This window comes from Gambusia affinis, linkage group LG11, assembly GCF_019740435.1.
Source record: "Gambusia affinis linkage group LG11, SWU_Gaff_1.0, whole genome shotgun sequence".
Taxonomy (NCBI): Eukaryota; Metazoa; Chordata; class Actinopteri; order Cyprinodontiformes; family Poeciliidae; genus Gambusia; species Gambusia affinis.
Window position 1 is genome coordinate 11,321,421 of NC_057878.1, and position 20,617 is coordinate 11,342,037.

The following is a 20,617-nucleotide window of genomic DNA, read 5'->3' on the forward strand; positions in this document are numbered from 1 at the left end:
ATGAGTGAGGTTTTCGTATAAGCGTAGTGAAATTTGATGCCTTTTTACCACATCGACCACCAGAGGTCGCTGCAGAAAGCTACCTCAGCCAGCCGAACGTCCTCGTGTTATGAAATCGTCCACACGTGAGTTTGTAAACAACAAAGTGGATGTGAACGGCCATCCACCTACCTCCATGAGGCCCAGTTACTTTCCCCTGGCGTTGTGCGCCAGCCTCCTGTGTCTTTGCCGGAGCTACACCCTCAGGAGCTCCGTGTCCTGGGTCGTGTCTTCCAACGACGTGGATGTAGAAGATGCCGACTTGTCCGAAGAGGTTGCACCGGCGCTGCTGGTGGACGGCGCCGGGCTGTGGAAAGCCAACGTCCTCGGAGACCGCCTGGAGACTCCTGGACTCAGGGAGCAGGTGGAGCCCGAAAGCGGAGAAGCGGCGCAGCTGTCCCCTCGGCTGTTCTCGTATCCCGTGGAGAAGGTGAAGAAGTCCGGCGGCAGCAGCTCCCCTCCTCCACACCAGGAGACGGCCAAGACGGCCAGATACATCGCCCACTACAGCGACTGGGGTCATCTAGCCACCATTTCCACTCAAGACAAGGTAAGGCTCAGTAACATGGACCTGTCTGGGTGGGTAAACTTTATTTAGCAACAAGGCTGGAATAATAAGGTTATTATTCCTTCTAATAAGGTTAAACTCCCCAAATCCGTTTACAACTTTACCAAACTTTATAAAACATTAGTTAATCTTAGAAACTTCAATACATGAACTTGGATCTAAAGCTCCTTAATGTGTTATGTAGCAGATTCTTCAAGGTCACCATGTACAAGGAAGAAAAAATACTACTGGGTGCAAAACACCAGAGAAACATCTTTTACAGACCAGAAACGTTTTAATCATGACATGAAAGGAAAACACTTTGGAAAATGCAACATAATGAAAACTAGTAAAGAGGTCAAAACAACAAATCTTTGAAAATTCAAGCCTGTTTTTACAATTGTACAACTAATTGATGTCCAAAATTCATGTTATATTATGATACAGTTCTTTAATTCTTCTTTTTTCCTGTTCATCTCCATGCCCATCTTTAGGCATCAGGTGCCGGTGTTCTGCCAGGTTTAGATGCATCGCTGCTCCAGTATTGAAAATGGTCCGACCACAACCTCAGCATGTCACAAAGTTCAACAGAGGCCTGCTAATGAACCAAAATTTGATTCAGTTGTCTCAAACCAGGGAAAGAGCTGAAACATGTTGGATACCTGCCACTGAGGATTGACTTAGACACTGCTGCTCTATGCCACTATAATGAACAGTGGCAGTTCCTGGATAATGATGAGAGCCCATCCTTTGACTGTATTTTTGAGAAAACAAAGAATCCCCTGCTCTGTGCAATGTCCTTAGTTTTTAAAAACAAATTCAACAAATCCAAACAGTTTTTTTGTTTTAATTGCAGATTAATTTATAATAACTCAGCCTTGATTTCCACATTCTATATTTTGCCATTTTGACACTTGTCTTAAGTTTAGGTGGTTGTGAAGAAGATTTTAAAAAAACAATGCTCAATTTGTGTTTTCATACATAAAACATTGGTTTCATAAACCTTTTTTAAAGTAGTTTCTGTTCAGTGTGTAGTCAGGGTATTTTAGGTTTTTGTGCTAGAGGTGATCACTGATTCCATAAAAAACAGTCAAATAGCTCTTTTCGTTTAAGATTGTAATGATTTTCCTTTTGCAACACCTTTATTTTTTTACACAGATCAGAGGTATTCCCTTTGGAAACATCTTCTCAGTCAGTGACGGACCAATGGACAACAGCACTGGAGTGATCTATTTTTATGTGACTCCAATGGACAACACCGTGACGGACCTGAAAAGTAATCCGTATGCCTCTCTCACATTCTCAGAAGCTGAGGGGGACTTTTGCAGGCAAGCCTAAGCTTACTGTAAATATACTTGTATTTTTTTGGGGGGGTAAAATTACAGCAGTCTGAGAAGTCAGGGTATGCAAACTTAAGTCACACTATAAAGTTCAGAATATAGTGTAAAATATTTAATTTGACTTCCATCAAATTGTGCTTCTAGGGCTTAAGGAAATTGTCCAAGTGAAAGGTACTTGTAACTCCACATTTTTTATCTAATTTTATAAACTTTATCGTTGTTTCAGACTCTGTTATAGGTCTAGGTTTTGGGAAGGTTTGATAAATACATTTTTTAATCTTCAGCAATATTTTAAAAGTGGTAGAATATACGTAATCCACAAATTGCACAAGGGCTTTACTATCTGATCTCCCCAAATTCATAGATAACTGCTTTACCTGCCTCTGCCAGCAGGTGTCAGAGTTTCAGTTAGATTGAAATCCGAAGTTGTCAAAAAACAATCGACCAAGATCTTTAGAGATTTTCTGAACATGTATCTATATTATACAGTTCTGTAAACAATATGATACAATAAAGTATATTTAACATTGACTCTGTGTAGATACCTTCACAAAGAGGTGCTAACATAAAAAAAAAAGATACATACAACATAGAGAGGGGAGATACACTTCACATTTGCACATTTTACCACATCATTTGCTGACATGTAAGGGTCAAGACAGAGGCATCGCCATTTTTAAATTCATGTTACTCATAAAAATTGTATCTAAATTGCTATACAAGGACACTTAGACAGCTTTGAAACCACTGACTTTTTTTCTATTTTGCAATTTACTTCTAGGAAAGGGTCGACTAACATTCCTTCATCTTTACTGCATTTGCTTCGTTCTGTAATCTTGATACAAATAACAAACACCTGCCTTATTAAATTCTATCAACTTTTAGCTATAAAAAAGATTTTTTTGGTGTCATCAAAACAAATACCCCTTTTTCTGGCTTGAACAAAACACAATTATTCATTCCTCTTTCCTTAGACATAAAAGGAAATCTGCCACCACAGTGTAGTTACCAAAAAGCTTAAAAAAACTTTTTAGTAACCAATGTGTCATATTTCGCTGTGTTTCAAGGCAAATGATGTATGATCCAGAGGATCCCAGATGTGCTCGACTCACACTGACAGGCAAAATGGTGGAGGTGGCCCCAGAGGAGCTCGCTTTTGCAAAGGAAGCGATGTTTTCGAGGTGCTAGGACTGTAAGCAACGCTAGTGTGCTAACACTACATTTGATAAGTGTAAACTCACATGTGGCTCTGTTTTAAACAGACATCCTGCGATGGCAAAGTGGCCGGTGGGACATAAGTGGTTCTTCATGAAGATGGATTTGATTCAGGTCTGGCTACAGGACTGGATCGGGGGAGTATCAGTCATCCCACTGGCAGACTACTTCAAAGCTACGCCCTTCTGAGATCCTGCCTCGCCTTGCTTCACATCAGTTCTGCTGTCTGTGCCACAGTTGACACCTGGCACAGTCTGATAAGGAAGCAGTGATGTGCAAATACTATAAATGTAAAAGTGTGTGTGTGTGTGTGCATTGCTTTTCAGAATGCTGCTGCTGTTCTAATTAGCGAGAGAGAAAGGTTGTTGCATGTTTGCAGTCTGTTCCCTCCCAGCTTTTTGGTTTCTTAAGCTTTATGCCTGAATGTATGTATAGTGTTTTTGAACTGACTGATTATATGTAAATGTAATCTTTTTATGATATTTTATGGGTTTGCACTACAATAATGGTGTTTTAAAAATAAAGTAGAATTTCTTATTGAAATCTTTAATTTTTTGTTAGTACTCCTCTTGAGTCAGGCACTTTTTTGTATGGTTTTTAATTATTTCCATAATCACAAGCATTTCAGGACAATATACCAAATAATGTTGAGTAACTGTATATTATAAAATGAGCATTTTGAAGAACTTGATTACCCCTATGATGAAGACTGTTTGTTGCAGAAGGTGTTTATGTAGTGACAAAGCTAAAAAATCTACTTGGGTCAAATGGTGTTGCAAGTTGACCTTTAATAATATAGCTTAAATGTGTGCTAAGGGACTATTTTGTTTCCTAATAATAACTGAAAAAACACAACTGACCTACCCTGACTTGGAGGAAGGCGGAGAGAACCCATGTATGCACTTGGGCAACATACACGCTCCATGTAGAAAGATCCCAGTCTGTGAGTCTAATCTGGGACATCCTCGCTGCAAGACTGTTGCTAGTATCTGATCCATCATACAGATCCTCCTGGAAAACACAGAAAAGAAGATTTTATGACACTCAGAGGGGCTACACTGATGCCTAGTAGGAAAAACATCGGTACTAATTATTTGCAAGGAATGGAAAAGCAAATTATAAAGCAGACAATTTTTTTATTGAAATATTTAAGCCTCCTTTGGAAGCCTTCTTCCCATTTTATATCACGGAATTTTGTAATCTTCGAGGACTAGAAGTAAAGGAAGGTAGTTACCCAGTCAAACTGGCAAGTATGTGTGAAGTAGGATGGTGTTGTGACTGGTTCCCCTAGTGGCCACATTATGAAAGCATGCGCGGTAGGTTTTCTTGCAGGGGTCTGCAACTCCTGCAACTTTGACCTAACATTCCTGCTTCAACACACCCGAACCAAGTCGAGTTGTCGAGAGCTGCTAATGACCTGATTATTCGACTTAGATGTATTTATTAAATCAGAGAAACAATTACGTTTCAGAACACTGACCCTCGAGGACTGGATCGTTGAACCATCATTTGAAAGCCATTGCACTGGTTCTCAGTATGCGGAATAAGTTGCTGGGCGGTATTATTAGTACGATAAATGCAAAGCAAGTGCAAAGAAATCACCTATGATGAATTTGACGACAATGGACAACATACAAGTTCTGATGGCTACTCATGTTCCGATTATCTCTGAAATCAGTACTTGGATTTTAGAATGGATAAAGTATTACTAGTCGCAGTTCTGGTTTTAATTAAATTTGAACGGTTTTATTTACCATATGTTGACATATACAAACGATTTTAATTTGAAACAGTTATAAATGAAAATCAACATCTGTGAACAGCAGGGCCTTTATTTTGAAAGTTGTTACCGGAAAACATTGATCTGTAAAACATGTGACATGACAAGTGAACTAAGTAGTTAGTTACAAATGTCACGTTACATCTGGCTGTAAGATGTATTGAAATAACGGAATGTCTGATAATTTTGGTATTTATCCGAAACGAAAAGGAAAGCGCAAAATAAGAAGTAATTATCCTTCAAATAGTGAAAAGAGTCTATTGTTCTGTTCTGGCAGCTTTTGATGTTGTTGACTACAGGTTGAAGGACACAGCCAGTGGAGTTTCTACTTCATGTTAGCTCAGTAGCTAACTAGCTTATCCGAGCGGTCGTACTGGACAGGGGCTTGAATAACCGATAAAATTGGTGGCTTTTTTGGACGTGCCCCAAGGAGGCAGCAACACGTTGGTTTCTAATGCAAACCCTCCTTTATCTGTTGGCAGTTGAAGCGGAATCAACGTGATTTGAGGCGTAACCTCCCGCACACCGTCAGAGCTACAGCAGCCTATCCCGGAGGATCCGCCGTCACACACTTGAAATGCCTTCTACTTGGAACTTGTAGTTAACGAGCGGCGCCTGTAAATATCAAAATGGGCTGTTTGGACAGCTAGGCGACCATGTAAGCTATCTTGTCGCGTAAGTCGTTTGAATTGTGTCAGACCGCAGCAGAAAGGTAGAAGAAGAGCAGCCCTCCGACTAAAACCGACCAGAGACAACGCAGAGAGGACCAAGGTTACGTCTGATCGTTGGTCTCTCTCAGCTGACACTTTACTGTGTTGTGAACTGGGCCGTTCGAAACGTTCGTATGCTTTCGCCTACGCCCGTCTCAACATCTTGAGGGCAGGAAGAGACGGACGGACGGAAGGCGAGGGAGTGGAGGGAGGCAGCGGTAGCTCCGGGTTCCCCCGACACTCAGCCGAGGAGAAGCATCGCTGAAATGAGATGAGGCTCAGAAATGGAACTGTGGCCACTGCGTTAATTTTCTTCACGTCTTTCCTCAGCCTGTCCTGGTACACAGCATGGCAGAATGGCAAAGGTAGGCTCTATATAACTCACATCAATGGGCTAGTAGAGGCCCCCTACTTGTGCCAGAAAGAGCAATGACTTCGTGACTGAGCACAGCTCAAAACAACCGCAAAGCATAGAGAAAGTAGTCTGTTGGTTTTAATGCGTCTCAAAATAATAAAGGCTTTGAACCATTTCTTCATTTAAGTTATTTAGCCTCTTGATATTTGCATTTATTAGCATCTCGTTTGGGGTGCACTGATCTCTCTTTTCCTGACCGATGTGGATTTCTCACTCAACATTATAGCTTTTTTTCTGTAGACCTGGACTTTTTAAATGAGAATATTTACTGAAGGCTTTTTTTCTTTTTTCTTTCTTCTTTTTTCTTTCTTAAAAAAAAAAAGATGTAATAGTTTTGTGAGGAAAGGGAATGAGTGAGTACAGTGACTGGCCTTCACCAAAATAAGTGTCTGTGCGTGTCTGAACACCAGATGACAAAACTTAAGATATTTGCATATTCTTCAATCTATTATAGAACGAAGAATATCCACCTAATAATTTTATGATTTATTGCAGATTGATTGGCAATTTTTTTTTGGTTATTATTTCACATCTTTAGGAATTTTATAGATTCATTTGTAAACAGATTTTCAAGTTCTGTTTATCATTACGGAAATAGCCTTTTATTGCTCTGGTGAAACTGAAGCGTTGTGTTGGAGTTGTAAACTGCACTAATTCTAACAATCATGTTGTAGGTATTTCTCTTTTTTTTCTTACCAATGTCTGTTCAGAAATAAAATCTAAACGTACAAGTCAGGAATATTTAAGTGGAAAATGTAAAAGAATCTGGTCGTCTGGATAACTTTTTAGAAATGTCTTAAGTTATTAACATCCTTTCTTCCTCTATTACCATCTTGGTTTGTCTCTTGTTTAAATCTAACTTCCTGACTCTTTGGAATGGTCATCAGAGAACACTTTGCTCGCTCACCACTGTGATTGGCTTTGAGAGTTTCTGCATGAGTCTGGGTTAACAATCTGGGAAACAACAAGCTGACTTGAGACCAGCTGAACGTTGTGAGACAGCAGCTGCTGTTGTGTCTTTAGAGTCATTAAACTTTTATCCAGTACCTCAGCATTTACGGGAAACGTACCCATGCTCACTTCACTCAAGGAACACAGTCTGGGGAAAACGACAACCACCTTTACATGGGAACATATTTACATCTGCTAGCACACCCCATTGACTCTCTAAATACCAAAGCGAGATAGCATATCTTCATGTTTGAGGCATAGCAACAGATAGCGTAGTCGTAACACCTATGTCACCATTGAAATGCAGCTTGCTTTCCAAAAAAAAAAAAGAAACCTGAGGTTTTTTATCAGATGATCAATGATATCTATATACATCCTGTCAACATTTGACCATGAGATTATGACCCTACTGAAACTGTGTTTTGGTTGCTTCACTGGGAGGAATTATACCAGGCTCCCCCAGCATATGTCGGGACGGTTAAGGGCCTCCGTGTCTCGTTATCAGCAGAGTGCAAGTAATGGCAGCTTTTAGATAAATTAACAGCCAAAGCTTCATGTTGTGATTTCTCAGAAGCTTATCATTTTGATGGCATATTTTCCATTAAAGGCCGTGTGAGTGAGCGGCAGCACTAAAAGCAGGCAGAGAGTGCTCGGTCACTGGTCAGTTAAGAGGGCAGGCACGGTAAGCAGCGTTCAAAAAAAGATTATGCCGTCTGCTTTGTTTGTAGCCCATGTTGATGAAATGCATTCTGTCAATATCATTAGGATAGAGCACTTAATTGCTCAGTTTAATATTACAGTCACATACTTGTATTGAAAAACCTACAATCGGATTCTGGCTCATTTTGGACTTTGTTTGAAACGATGATGATGTCTAACTTTAACACTAGTCGCCTTTTACTGTAGCTGTGTCATTTTACCTTATATCTCACTGCCTTTGTACAAAATATGTTTTTATTCTCACAGAATAAAAACATATTTGTTCTGTGAGAACCTGTTTGGGGATTTTCTGGTTATGCAGTAATGCCACCTGTAAATCAAATTGACCTCCAGGGATAAAAAGCATTTCTTGAATTTTGAACCTTGTGAATTAGACAAAAAGGGTTTGCAGCAAAGTATTGCTTCTGCATCTGTTGTGGGCTGGACGTTGGTGTGGCTGAGAAGTGGTTCACCTCAGTCTAGAACTGAGATGGCTGAAAAGGCATAGTACTATTCAACCAGTCTGCAAACGGTGAGTGTGCAATCATGTACTGAATGTGTCTGAGAAGGTTAGAAGTTAAGGCTGCAGCCTATTAGACAATTCTGGATTTGAAATGAAATATTATTTAACAATAAAAATAAATGCTCTGAGGTGGAATTGTTACTTTATAAATATTTTAACGAAATATAATTTTAACTAAAACAGACTAAAGTTGTCCCAGCTCTACTCTTTCAAATTTATTTTAGTGTTTTGCTTTATGTCCTGCTATGTTTTTGATATTTAGCTTTTAATAAAAGAAATATCTGTCAGTGTTTACACATTACTTTCAGTTTTAAGTCCGTAGTAGCTCAAGATGTTTCTCTGAGAGTCTTAATTGAATAGGAAAACGTACCTAAATTTATGGGTGGGGAGTTTCAGACAAGGTGTCCTGCATGGTTAAGATGTTGTTCTGAAATTGTAAGGTCGGGTAGATAATTCAGACTCAAATCGGGTGTTGAAAACTTGCAGCTAAAACTTGCATACCGCTCGTGGATCCGAGTTTGCCTGCCTCTTACCTTGTAAAGGGACAGTTTAGGTTTTTCTTTTCTTATTTCTTTTTTTTTTTCAACTTTCAATCTTTATTAAATCCTTCAACAATTAAACATACAGTGAAACCAATGTTGACAATATCACTACTGTGAAGTAAACAACCTTAAGTAGTTATACAGAGAAGGATTTGAGTTTTTAACATTTTCCCCCCTGAAACCCTCCCGATCCTCCCGTACTCCCCCCACCCCAGCCAGCAGAAGGAGCTAAAGGAAAATAAAAAAAAATATAAAAAAATGTTAATAAAAAGTACAAACACACTGTATCTTTTATTCTGGACCAATAGTGTTTGAGCCTTTCCTCTCTGGTTTTAAGAACGGTTCCCACATACTCTGATATGCCTCAATCTGACCGTTTATCTTGTAGATGAGTCGTTCATAAGAAGCAGTTTCTAAAAGTGCCGCATACCATTCTGTATAAGTAGGGATACTTTGACCTTTCCAGTGTCTTAATATAACTCGTTTAGCCGTTGTGAGGGCTATTTTTAACCACTGTACTGTTTTTGTTCCTATTTTGACTTTATAATCCAAGAAGTTAAGAAGTGCCAGTGTAGGTGTCAAGAATAAGTTGGAGTTGAGGGTGCTGTTAATTTTCCCCATGACCTCCTGCCAATAGGAAATTAGTTTCAGACACATGAGGAACATATGAAGCATGTCTCCTGAGCTTTGTTTGCATCGCCAGCAAGTATCAGAGTTACTTATTCTAATAATAAGTATAATTAGTTTAGGTTTTTCTTGAAGTGAGGTTATGTGTGTGGTGTTCTCAGAAAAAGTTCCTTGTGGTGCACAAATGTCAAATAGAAAGTTGAAGAAATTCCTAAAAGTGGAATTATAAAGACTTGACAAGAAAACCTTTTTTTTTTTTCTTATTTTTAGCTATTAATATAGCTAATTCTAGCTATATTAACTCAAAAATGTTGACATTCTTGTAAAAGAAGAATGTATTACAGAATGTACAGTCATTGATATGAGAGAGCAATCACAAGAGTTACTAGTTATGTTCTGAAGTGAACCATTAGATTTTGTGACAGAGTGTTCTGTGCGACAGGATTGAAGTGTGGCTTGTTTCTGTGCTTCTCCAGGTCTTAAAGTTGTTTAGAAGTTTTCCAATAAGCAACTTCCAACATTCGCAATCAGCCATTTAGGTAGAACTTGGATCTGAAACTGTATCGCAACTTTTGGATGCATCCCTTCTCCAACACACCTGAAAAGCAAAGGCTGTGTTACCTTCTTAGTTTCTCAACAAGTGTGAAGGCCTGGTCATTAACCATTCATTTTATTTAATAGCTTTTGTACAAACTTGCAAAGATGCTAGATCATTCTAAAAAATATGAAGGAAGGAAAATGAATATCTCGGTTCCAAAATCCCCAAACTGTCCCTTTAAGGTCTCCTCATATCTTAAATATGAAAGGCATGTGCTTATATTTATACCATTTCTGGATTTCTTGAACCATGGTGTTCGCAATTATGCACTATTTTCACTACAACTTCAAAGTTCATAAAGCACCACTTTGTCAACTGTCTCCTCCCAAGAACACAAAGATGAAAGAACGTGATTTCTTGCCAGAATATTAATTCAGTTTTTGTATTCTTTTGGTCCCTGAGTATTAAAGCATCATTATTGTTTTTCGTCTGTTTGTGATCTGACTCAGATTTGTTTGTTTGCTGTGGATTTGGCTCCAACCTTTGAATTGGATTTTTATTGCCACTGTCACAAAAACAGGATGTGTAGAGTCCTGGTGGACCCGTGGTACAGATCATAAAAATGATGTTGCTTCTTCATAGTCGAGTTATTAGTTATTGGTGCGGACTGGAACATTTAATCTTTAGGCTTCGTTGTGAATTCTGGAGCACCTTAAAACGTTCTCTTTCAACGTCATTCTTACCAGAAACTAACTAACAGAAGCCAAGCTGTGGAGTCAGATCTGCACAATATTTCATCATTAAAAAATAAACTTACTGTTTAATTATTTATCAGCTTTTTATCCCCTGAGGTGTATTTTAGCGTTAGTCAAGCTTTAGTCAAAGGTCACACTACACTCTGTTTACTGTACATGCTTAGCATGCATTAACCAAATGTTTTTATATTTGACAATGACTAGCTTTTAGTTTGTTTTTAATATAATTTCTCTTCTTGACTACACCCCTTTGAGGGCGTCAGTTCAGGACCAGGTCATTTTGAAAATCACTGTTCACAGGAAACAAACATGCGTTTACTCAGAACAGGGCGTGGAGTTCCAATTTTCCCATTTATATGTTTTGCAGTGAGGCCTGTTGGAGAAGAAATAATGTTGGAGAATTTACTTTTTTTATTGTTATCATTTATTTTTGGACGTATTCCTCACTTCTGACAGCCAGCCTTGTTCAGCTGTTATTTGTCAGCTGTCCAAACATGCTTTGGTGAATGACTCTCCAGAATGTGTACTTTTCTGTCGGGGTGTCCTTCATCCTCCTAGTAGGGAGGCATGTCAATGATTATATCTCAAGTAGATTTTGACAGCATCTACAGACAGACTAAGTATCGTTCAGGTTGTGTTTTGCTGGTCAAATAGGCAGAAAAAGTAAACTTTGTTTCATAAACTGCTCTCTTTATCAAACATATGCAGCTTTTATCTGTCCTGCTGTTTTTTAGGGGATGTCATTGACGACTGAACTGCACTTGTTGTTTTTCTGTTGTACTGAGTGTAAAATTAAGACTGACAGCTTTCTATATGCGGCCTGACATTTTGCAACAGGAAGCAGACTGTATGTGCTACTTAAGAAAAGTTGTTTGTTTAATCCTCAAGTATTTATATATATTCTATAGTCTATAGCAGTGGTCCTCAACCACCGGGCGTGGACCAATTGGTACCGGGCCGCGCCAGAAATAATTAAATATGTCCGTTCTATGTATTGAGTCTGGAGGAGCTTTTATTTTGAAAATCCTAAACCGGATGCCGTCGGTTACGTCTTGCGCGCCAACATGCAGCAGAATGAGTAAGAAACAACGTCGTCGGTCTCGATCCTTATAACGCGCGCACCCCCAACAGCAAAAATACAGACACAATTGATGAGGTTTAGAGAATTGGGACATTTTGTTCTCGTAGTAGAACTCAACTGATTTGGTTGTCAACCTCAAGACATGCAAAAACGTTGGATATCTAACTTCATTATCTGACATTATGTTGCCAAGTGATTATCAGTTTGTTAGTTTCTCTGATCACATTTTGTGATCAGATAAATTTTGATCGACTTGTATGACTTCCTGAACATTTATATGTTCAGGAAGTCGGTTTTATTCAACTGCAGAGAGATCAAAAATAAACCGTCAAAGCATGCTGAGCATCTAACAACACAAGTTGATAACTAAGAGCACAAAAAACGAAAGTACAATGAGAAACATGCGCATCCGTGAAATGTGCTGATCAGTTTTTAATTAATTAATACATTTTTAACATTTTTACAGTAGTTGGAAGCTTTAGCACTTTATAGCAGCAGTCTTTCACAGTTCAGAGCTTTGTGTTAGGTTACAAAAAGTTTGAACATTTCAGCAGATACTGAAACTTGAGCCAGTTAGAGTTTGGTGATGGGTTATTTCTCCAAACCACCACCATTTCCTGACCCACAGTTGATTTAAAATGCTTCTACTTGCTAGAGAAAATCCTTCTCCACCTGTCGGTATGCACCGACATGTCAGCTGGCTGAAAGAAAGGTACACAGCCTTTTTGTGGAAAGAGAACATACTGATATATTATTTTTCTTTCCAGAAATATTTCAGGTTGCAGTAAAATGTGAAAGGGTATGTGAAGTAAAAGAACTACCCCAGCAGATCGTCTTCCTAATTAACCAGCTTAAATCTGCTTGATACTTTTTATAGACTGTCTTACCAACACACATAATATTCTTAGCACTTTGAAAATGCTACATTTCAAAGGTGATTACTCAATATTCTGCTTGGATGCGTAAAAATCAATAAGTGTTTGTAACACACCTGTGAAAATCTGTGATTTTAGCAGTGGTATGAGGAATTAATGCCCTTTTATAATCCAAATAATCAGTACACAGTGTGCCTTTTTGTTTTAATATCTTTGTTGTAATTTCCGTTAAACTACTGTACTTTTTCTTGGTCACAGATCAGTTTGCACCCTTCAGCACTCCTTAACCTCAGGTCATGGCTTATTTAAAAACCTGCTGACATGGGGATGTACTAGTTGTCCACTTTAAATTTCGATGTAGAGGAGTTTTGGCAGCTTCTCTTGCAATATAACAATAGCTCTTGTGTTTAATGCCTTCTACATGCAAGGATGATCAGCTAGGCTTTTTCTATTTATTATGATTGTGGTCCTAAATAATAAATGACTAGGCTCTGTGGTTAAAGCTACATGGGAGGTGTTTATTTTGGTGTGGCAGGAAGATGAGCGCACAGCTTAGATCATCGCTATTATGAGAAATGCAGGCCTATATTAAAATGTCTTCCGGATGATTTACATGTAAGCTCATCTGCTTTAAGAAAGGATGTGTTCAATATGAGATTAAGGCTTTTTGTGTGATTTACAACAACAGGCAACTTCCTTCTTGGAAATGCTACTTCACCCTTGCTTTCCTTGAACATTTACAGCTCCCTTTGTTTCTCGTTTTCCTTCATCGCCACATCATTTCTAACACAATAAGCCAGAAATAGCTTGTGTCATTGCAGCATCGGAGGCAAATGAGCCAGCAGATGCTGTTTGAAAGGGTAGCTCCGTAGAAAAGCTTGGGATAGTAAAGGATGTGGCTTGGATATGTTGTGCTGTCCTGTCTGTAGCCACTCACTGTTTGAGTGTGTGTCTCTGCGCACATTTAGAGTGGACAGTTTAAAACGGGGCAGCTTGCCAGCCAAATCCCAAGTGGCCCGGAGGCCAAAGGAGAGTGGAAGGAGTAAAGCTTAAAAGATGTGAGGATCCTGAGGTGCTATCTGTGTAATGGAGAGGGAGAGGCCTCGAATGCTGACAAGGCAGGGGAGCAGTCAGGTGCAGACATACGCATTTGTCGTTGTCCAAAGCAGTTTTCCTCCGTTTAAACGGATGTCGTCAGCGGTTAGTGAGTTAACAATCGTTATTGTTTGCCTCCTCATGCTTTCTGTTGGCTTCCTCTGTGCCACAGTGCTCTCCATTCATTTGAGCATTCTCCCTCTTTTACTTCTGAACAGCATTCCCAGACAGCACACAGTTTCCTTTCAGTCTGGGGAAGAGAGATGGCTGTTATTTGCTTCTAGTAGTCCTCTGTTTTATTATGTGTCATGAGACTTCTCTTTATGCTGGTATACACTTTGCTTGTTGTCTTTTTGCATGCCAGCAAGCATTGGCTGCTGGGCAATAAGACGATGATATAAAAAGAAATTTCATTCCTCGGACATACTTGGAACTAAAATCAATTGTTATGTGTGTCACAGGAAGTTGGTATCCTCTGTTTGATATCAACTCTTCGCTGAAGTTGGCTGTGAGCTTCGTCATAGTTACGTTTTCACTTCCTCGGAAATTCAAAGGTCTATTCTTGGCAACACAGGTGGTGTCCAAAAAAGGGATTTTTCGAAAACTCACAATCCTTGATTAGTGGCATCCCAGGTAGATAAATTTACACGAACCTTAAAACAAATTGTTACAATGATTTGGACATGTTTGACGTCCATAGGCCCTTCTGGCTCACTGGTTGTCAAAATCAGTCTTTAAATTTATCAGCACCGTTTATTTCATCTGAAGCAGGAAGATTTAAAAAAAAAAAAAGCATTCTGAAAGACGAGGACGATGTTTTAATCTATATGTGTTTTTAGGATTAATATCTATGGAAAGAATAAACATGGAAATCGTAACAGTATATTAAAAAAGTCAAAGCAAAAATCCAGTTTTATATGAACTACTTGCTGCTTATACAATCGTATTTGATAAATTAAAAGACTCATTATTTATGTCACTCAATTCACTAAATGAAACATGTATTGATTAATTACACACTAATCTTTTAAAGCCTTTATTTATGTTATTTATGAAGATTTTCCGCTGACAGCTAGTGACATGATATTTAAGATTAGAATATTACATCAGAACAATAAAAACATTGAAATGTGCACTTATCAAAAAGCATGTTTATTACTTGCATTAAGGTTATTTTTAATCTGACAAATGAGCCTCAGGAGAACACATTTGATGTGGCTGCACAAGACAAGCAATTCTAACTCTACGCTCGACTCTATCCGGAAAAGATTAATAGAAAGCTCAACTCTCTTTAGTACAAAAATTCATTTTGTCATCAAATATCTACCCCGGCTTATTTAATAAGCCAGGGTTGTCCTCTAGAAAATGCATTACATCAGAAAAACCTTTTTGTTGAGGGGAACTTTAAAGAAGAAAAAAAAGCTTGCTGTGGTCTCCTGAATTAAGCAGGAGATAAAAGCCTGTGAAAACAATGTCAAAATCCTAAATCCAGGAAATCATTGCAGACTGAAAGTTCTGATATCTAATAAGTACTTCAGTTGCTTTTATTTTATATGAACTGTTCCTAATAATTGACTTTTCACTCACTATGTCTAGTGAAAATCACTTGACACAGTGAGTGTTTTCCCCTACTCAGTAAATGGTATGAAAATAAAAAAGATGGATTATTCTAACATTTTAGACTGGAATAGAAGTGATTGAAACAGTTAATACAAGTGGCTGAAAACAATAAAAAATTTAACTATTTTACGTCTGTTTTTTTTTTTTGTTTTTTTTTACCAGAACTGTTAGCTATTGTAGTGAATTTTTCTATAATACTGAAAGCAGTGCTGCTTTCCGTTCTTTACAAATGCAATTCCTGGTAAGATAACACAATTCTGTATTTGCCGTCTAGAAGTTTTTTTTTTGTTTGTTTGTTTTTTTGTTTGCCATGAACGTGGTACACGTAGCTGCTCAGCTGAGGGGAACAAAACCCCGCTGCCAACTAGTACTTGGCAGCGTTTTTGCAGAGCGTCACCAGTATTTATGATGGCAGGGTGTGCATAGGACACCCTGCCATCGTGCAACAATGGCTAAAACATCGTTGCACTGACATTGTTGAAGTCCAGTTTAAATATGACAGGACATTTACCTGTCTTTTTATTTTACTGCCAGCTTTTAAGAGCAGCTAGTCTTAAATAATATTTGACGTTTCATCATTCCAATGAAGCAAATCGGTCTATTTGTAACGTAGGCATCGTATGATTTTCTGTTACTCAAGTTGTACTTTAGTTCTCCTTTTTCTGATGCGACCGTTACGTTAATGAGTTTGTTATAGATTTATAAATGTACTTGACGTGTGAAATCCAGATGGGAAAAATCGGTGAAGCAGTAGCGTGAGATGAATTGATGGTAATAAAGTTATTAAAAGGTGGTACTCTGGAAAATGTATTGCATCAGAAAAACCCTTTCGTTTAGGGGAACTTTAAAGAAGAAAAAAAAAAGAAAGCTTGTGGTGGTGGTAAAGTCAGAGAGGTGGAAGTAAGATGAACGGAATCATATGGTGTAACACACCACTTGCTCTCCCACAGAGAAAACTGCTGGACTGCTGGATCTTATCGTGACTTGCAGCACAGGAGAGGAAGAACATTGGGTGGTGGTCGGTGTAGAACAATGAGTCTATGGTGAGGAAGCAAAATTAAAACGCTGGGTGGGAAACCTGCCAAGCGGGCAAATGAGCTCAGCTTTTCCGGCACTCTTTCTCTCTTTGATCACTTGACCTTTTTGCTTTCATTTTATCAGTGAAATAAAAGGATGTAGAAGCCTCTCAGAAAGAGACAGCTGGATAGAGTTGTGCGTTTTTCCCTGGAAATTACTCGAAACCGTTAGGGGAGTATCACAGGCCGACTCATGGATTGATTTGCACCTCTTGTCAAGACAATACCTCCAAAAATCAATACTACTACTGTGTGCTCGTGCAGTATTAGTGATGTGTGTTTGGCAGCTTTTATTCTCTGCTGTGATGCAGAATGCATATACTGACAAGCAGGTTTAAACAGAGATCACAGTCATACGCCCTGATTTTTAGACCAAATGAGAAGTAGGAAAAGATTAGCATGAAGACGATGTTTTATTTCGACATGGTTTTAAGTATTTAACCTCTGAGGAGTTTGAGGGATAACGGATCAAAATAGACAGGTTTGTGAACCTTTTTCTACAAACATCAATCTCGTCTTTGCACTCCTTAAGATTTCACAGCCTGGCAAAGTCCTCTTTTCTACATATAAGCTCTTCTCTAAAGGCTCAAAGTCAGCAGGCGCACCACTTCCTATATGCACAATGCATGTAAAGTTGCTGTTCTCCAGTTGAAACGAGATTAAGGACTGGACCCTCTGTCAAATGATTGGTTTTATTGCACAGCAGGACCAAATTCTGTCATACATTTAAGGTAAATTAGCTACTATATGTTATCAAAACAGTTTCTAGTGACTAGGTTGCTGCTTTAGTTTGTCAAATATATTTTGCAATGTTGTATTACAAAAGGAAAATGTGACAGAAATATAAACAAGGCCATTTTTTTCTCTAAAGTGCATTATGCATGAAGGGAGCTTGCTGTTTTTAAGAATGGCGAGCAAAACGTAACTTTTGCTTAATGCCTTTCTGTTGCGTAACCAGAGATGTAACAGTGATATCTGTAGACTTCAGCAGATAAATCAACATCCAGTACTACAGTAGATATTTCTGTGTGTGTAATTGGGTTAAATTACCCCGCAAGCACACTTTCTGCTTCACAGTTTATGTTGAATCATCTGCATCACTGGTACGTTTTGGCTGAGCCTGTGTTTTAAGACGCTTTCTAAATCAGCTCATAAATCCTCTGTTTTTCAGTTTCGCTTTGATTTTAGCACACAGTTTTCACTTTCTTGTCCTTTATTCAGTAATTTCATATTTGTCGCGATGCGACTTGGGATTGATAGGTGATCAGTTGTGTGTTGAAAAGGGAAAATGTGCTGGAAGTGTGAAACTTGGCTCCATCACTGACATCTGCACATTCTGTGCTGCATGTCTTCCACTTGTGTACACATACGACACAAATCCCACCTCAGCACTCATGAACTGTCTGTCAGCACCTTGCCTGAGCAAGGCAGAATTAGGTGAAGGGCAGATTAGCAGTGCAGGCTTTGGATGAACTGATAAATGGCCCGATACAGTCTTTGTCAGTTATATATATATATATATATATATATATATATATATATATATATATATATATATATATATATATATATATATATATATATATATATATATATGTATGTATGTATGTATGTATATATATATAACTATTTTACTTTAGCTTTGAAATTCAGAAAGTTGTGGCTTGAGGTTATACGTAGGGAAGCTAAGATTGTCTCTTTACCTTTTGTCATACTGAAAACAAGTTGTACCAAAAATCTGCTGTTTTCTGACACCATATCACCTGAAACACCTTTGTTTGTATATAGCCTTACTCAAAAAGTACAGCTGCAAACTTCAATAAACTCATTTCTAACTCACTTTAATGAGGATTTCGCGTGCAGATATTTGCTCAAGCTCAAGGTTAACGTTTGCATATTTGCTCTTTGTTTTGATATGACTTGATAACCCTGCTTTTAGTGTATTTCAATGGAGCTCTCCAGTTATTTATGAACACAAAATTTACAGAAAAGTAGCAGCAGCCAGCCAGTACGGCCTTTCTTTCACTATGAAGATTACTGCTGAAAAAACACTTGCTTATCTCAACAAAGTGGAGTGCAAATTTTGACAGGAACCTGGATGCCGATCATTTAAAGTCTGTCTTGATCTGATCTGGGACATTCACATAATGGCTTTACTTTCTTTTCTTACTGCCTCTAAAATGTCCAGCACGTTTTCCCTTTTCAACAGTGCCTTCGTCTGAACTTGACGAAGTATGAGCCCTGGGTGAAAGACAGTAAAAGAGCTAAGCTTCCTGTTTTTTGTGACATCCAACTCATATTTCTGTCGTTACACAAAACCTCATGTGATGTTATTTTAAACTCTGAGCTTAGAAGCGCTATTCTGAAGATAAAAGCTGAATGGAGGTGGTGACTGAATTAACAGAGAAACCACATTAAGGCAAGATTATATGGGTTTGAGCAAACCTATTAAACGTCCAGGAGTAGCCTAAATTGACCTCACTGATTACAATACAATCAGCTTAGCCCAGCGGGGCCTTTTATATGGCAACATGTACAATAATTTGGCCTGACTTGTGAGTTTAAGATCCTCATGCTGATTTTGTGCTTCATTAAGAACAGTTTCCCCAGCCAATAGAGAAACCCTCAAATAAAAAAAAATCAATGCAACAAGCATCATGGAAATGCACGTACTATCCTCCATTAAATCCAGATTGTCCTAATTAATGAGTCGGTGCATTCAGATGGCGGTGAGAAGTTTTACAAGAATTTAACAGTTTTTGTTTTTGAGAGCATTGCTTTCATCAAGTGTGGATGTGTGTGTGTGTGTGTCCAAGCCAGTGTGTGCAACTGTGATTCAACTTGTTCTAAAGGCTAGCTGCTGAGCGTCCATTTACATATCTGCCCCCTCATTCCTCCCACATGTCTCCAATAAAATATGCTGGCCAAAGGGATCAAAGCAAAATACAGCAGGAAAGAGTTTTTACAGTGTTGTCCTGTTACAACCACATCATTTTTTAGAGATTTTATGTGGTAGTCAATATATTGTAGAGCTTTCTCTGAATGCAAGCGCAGCTGCAGGTCTTTGTGAAAAATCTCAATTGTATCTAGTGCTTAACTTTGACAAGACTATTCTAGCACATGAATAATATGCTATGAACTTAACTATTCAATTTTAGCTCTGGCTGTAGCTTAGGTCTTGCTGCAACTGACAGTCTAGCAATCGATTATTCTGTCGTTTATTTTGACAATCGATTAATCAGATAAAAAAAAAAAGCAGACTCTCTTCAGATTTTTCATTTAACCACGCTAGCATTTTTTTTACACAATATTATAAGTGCATAAAAGTGCAAATAATCAATTCCTTTTTAAATAAGAGAACATTTATTGCCTTTGGTGTACACTCAATCATTTGTAGCAAGGTCAAAAAATACTTCTAGCATACATATGAAAAGCTCGGCCCTTTCTGCTTGAGGCTAATCTGGTAATTATTTTTTTTGATTAACCGATTAATAATTGGATAGCGAAAGGAGCTTAATGGATTTGTTTTACTGAATTCGAACAAGGTGAAGTTAACACTAAGCCACTTGACGAGTTCTGGCTAAAACATCGTTGCAAACAAAGTTTTTTTTTTTTTTTCCTCTTAAAAACAAATGTATGCCTTTTTTTTGGGTAAAGTTTTGACTTAATTACTCCTCTGAGGGTGGGGATCTTTCAGATTTTTTTGAGTCTGTATAATCCAGGTAGTGATTACTAAATTAGTTAACGAGTGTTCCAGTTATTGATTCATCATTATTAATTTGATTTGATTATTCTTCTCCAATTGGAAGGTGAACCGTTCCCTCGATCTCTAGAAATAATTGTGTAATAATTGTGTAATAAACAACCTGTCTCCAACAGGTTGTTTATTACACAATTACTTTTTATATAACTTCAACATGTAACATGCTACTTCCCCCTACTGTTGCCATGTAATACGTCCGTCCACAGTGAACTACTTCTTTGCCGTATTTCTGTCTCTTTTGCTTGCTTTCTGATCCGTTCTCACTGTAAGGGCGCAGGTGGAGCTTCATTTCAGCAGCATCCTACAATTAAAGGGTTGGGAGTGAAGATGAAAGTCTTGTATGCAGTTTGAAGTTGCCCTTTCCTTGAAGTCTGGGCCAAAAGAACAACATCTGTGTGAGTCTTAGAGACCAACATTCAGGGGTGA

At 38.3% G+C, this 20,617-nt stretch overlaps 2 protein-coding genes across 2 annotated transcripts in view; both read left to right on the plus strand.

Moving 5' to 3' along the window:
- Nucleotides 1–64: 64 nt before the first annotated feature.
- Nucleotides 65–3,684, plus strand: creg2 (cellular repressor of E1A-stimulated genes 2). The gene is made up of 4 exons (XM_044132158.1): nt 65–589; nt 1,745–1,914; nt 2,994–3,107; nt 3,189–3,684. The coding sequence occupies exons 1-4, from the start codon at nt 110–112 to the stop codon at nt 3,328–3,330; spliced, it is 906 nt and encodes a 301-aa protein (XP_043988093.1). The 5' UTR covers nt 65–109; the 3' UTR covers nt 3,331–3,684.
- A 1,325-nt stretch (nt 3,685–5,009) lies between these two features.
- The window catches only part of mgat4a (alpha-1,3-mannosyl-glycoprotein 4-beta-N-acetylglucosaminyltransferase A), a 35,253-nt gene continuing 19,645 nt past the window's right edge, over nt 5,010–20,617 (plus strand). The window contains exon 1 of the mRNA XM_044131252.1: nt 5,010–5,996. Coding sequence (XP_043987187.1) covers nt 5,903–5,996 — 94 coding nt within the window. The 5' untranslated portion in view covers nt 5,010–5,902. The remainder of the gene's footprint in view (nt 5,997–20,617) is intronic.